This window comes from Pyrgilauda ruficollis, unplaced genomic scaffold (genome assembly GCF_017590135.1).
Source record: "Pyrgilauda ruficollis isolate IOZ18807 unplaced genomic scaffold, ASM1759013v1 scaffold13704, whole genome shotgun sequence".
NCBI classification, from domain to species: domain Eukaryota; kingdom Metazoa; phylum Chordata; class Aves; order Passeriformes; family Passeridae; genus Pyrgilauda; species Pyrgilauda ruficollis.
In genome coordinates, this window is record NW_024512216.1 from 1 (window position 1) to 461 (window position 461).

At 78.5% G+C, this 461-nt stretch overlaps 1 protein-coding gene across 1 annotated transcript; it reads right to left on the bottom strand.

Annotated features, from left to right (window-relative positions):
• Positions 1-9: 9 nt before the first annotated feature.
• On the bottom strand, positions 10-456 carry LOC121349270 (SKI family transcriptional corepressor 1-like; the record flags this gene model as incomplete). The annotated part of the gene is made up of 1 exon (XM_041459522.1): positions 10-456. A coding segment is annotated over one exon (447 nt), but the record flags the coding sequence as incomplete, so codon positions are not given.
• Between the last annotated feature and the right edge of the window lie 5 nt (positions 457-461).

Consider the following 461-nt stretch of genomic DNA (forward strand, 5'->3'; position numbering starts at 1 on the left):
GGCGGGCACGGCGGCGGCTTCCTCCTCCTCGTCCTCCGGGAAGCGGTTGGACTCCACGTCCACCTCGGGCTCCTCGGCCGTGTCGCCCCCGGGGGACAGCGAGCGGTAGCTGGAGCTGCCCTCGCTCAGGAAGTCCGGCGAGAGGTAGCCGGGGCCGCGGGGGCCCGCGCCGCCGAACGCCTCGCGGGTGCCGTAGAGCTTGGCGATGCTCTCGGCGTCCTTCACCACCGGGCGGAAGGCGGACAGGTAGCTGCCCTTCCTGGGCAGCGGCAGCGGGGCGAGCAGCGCCTCGTCCCCGGAGCGCTCCTCCTCGCCCGCCGCCCGCGACAGGGCGCTGGGGCAGCGCTCGCCCTCGGCGCCCGCGCCCTCCTGCGGGGTGGCGCTGCTCCGGCCGCTGCCCGAGGGCTCCGAGCCCTCCAGCTCCCCGTGCCGCCCCGCCAGCCCCGCCGGCTCGGCCGCCG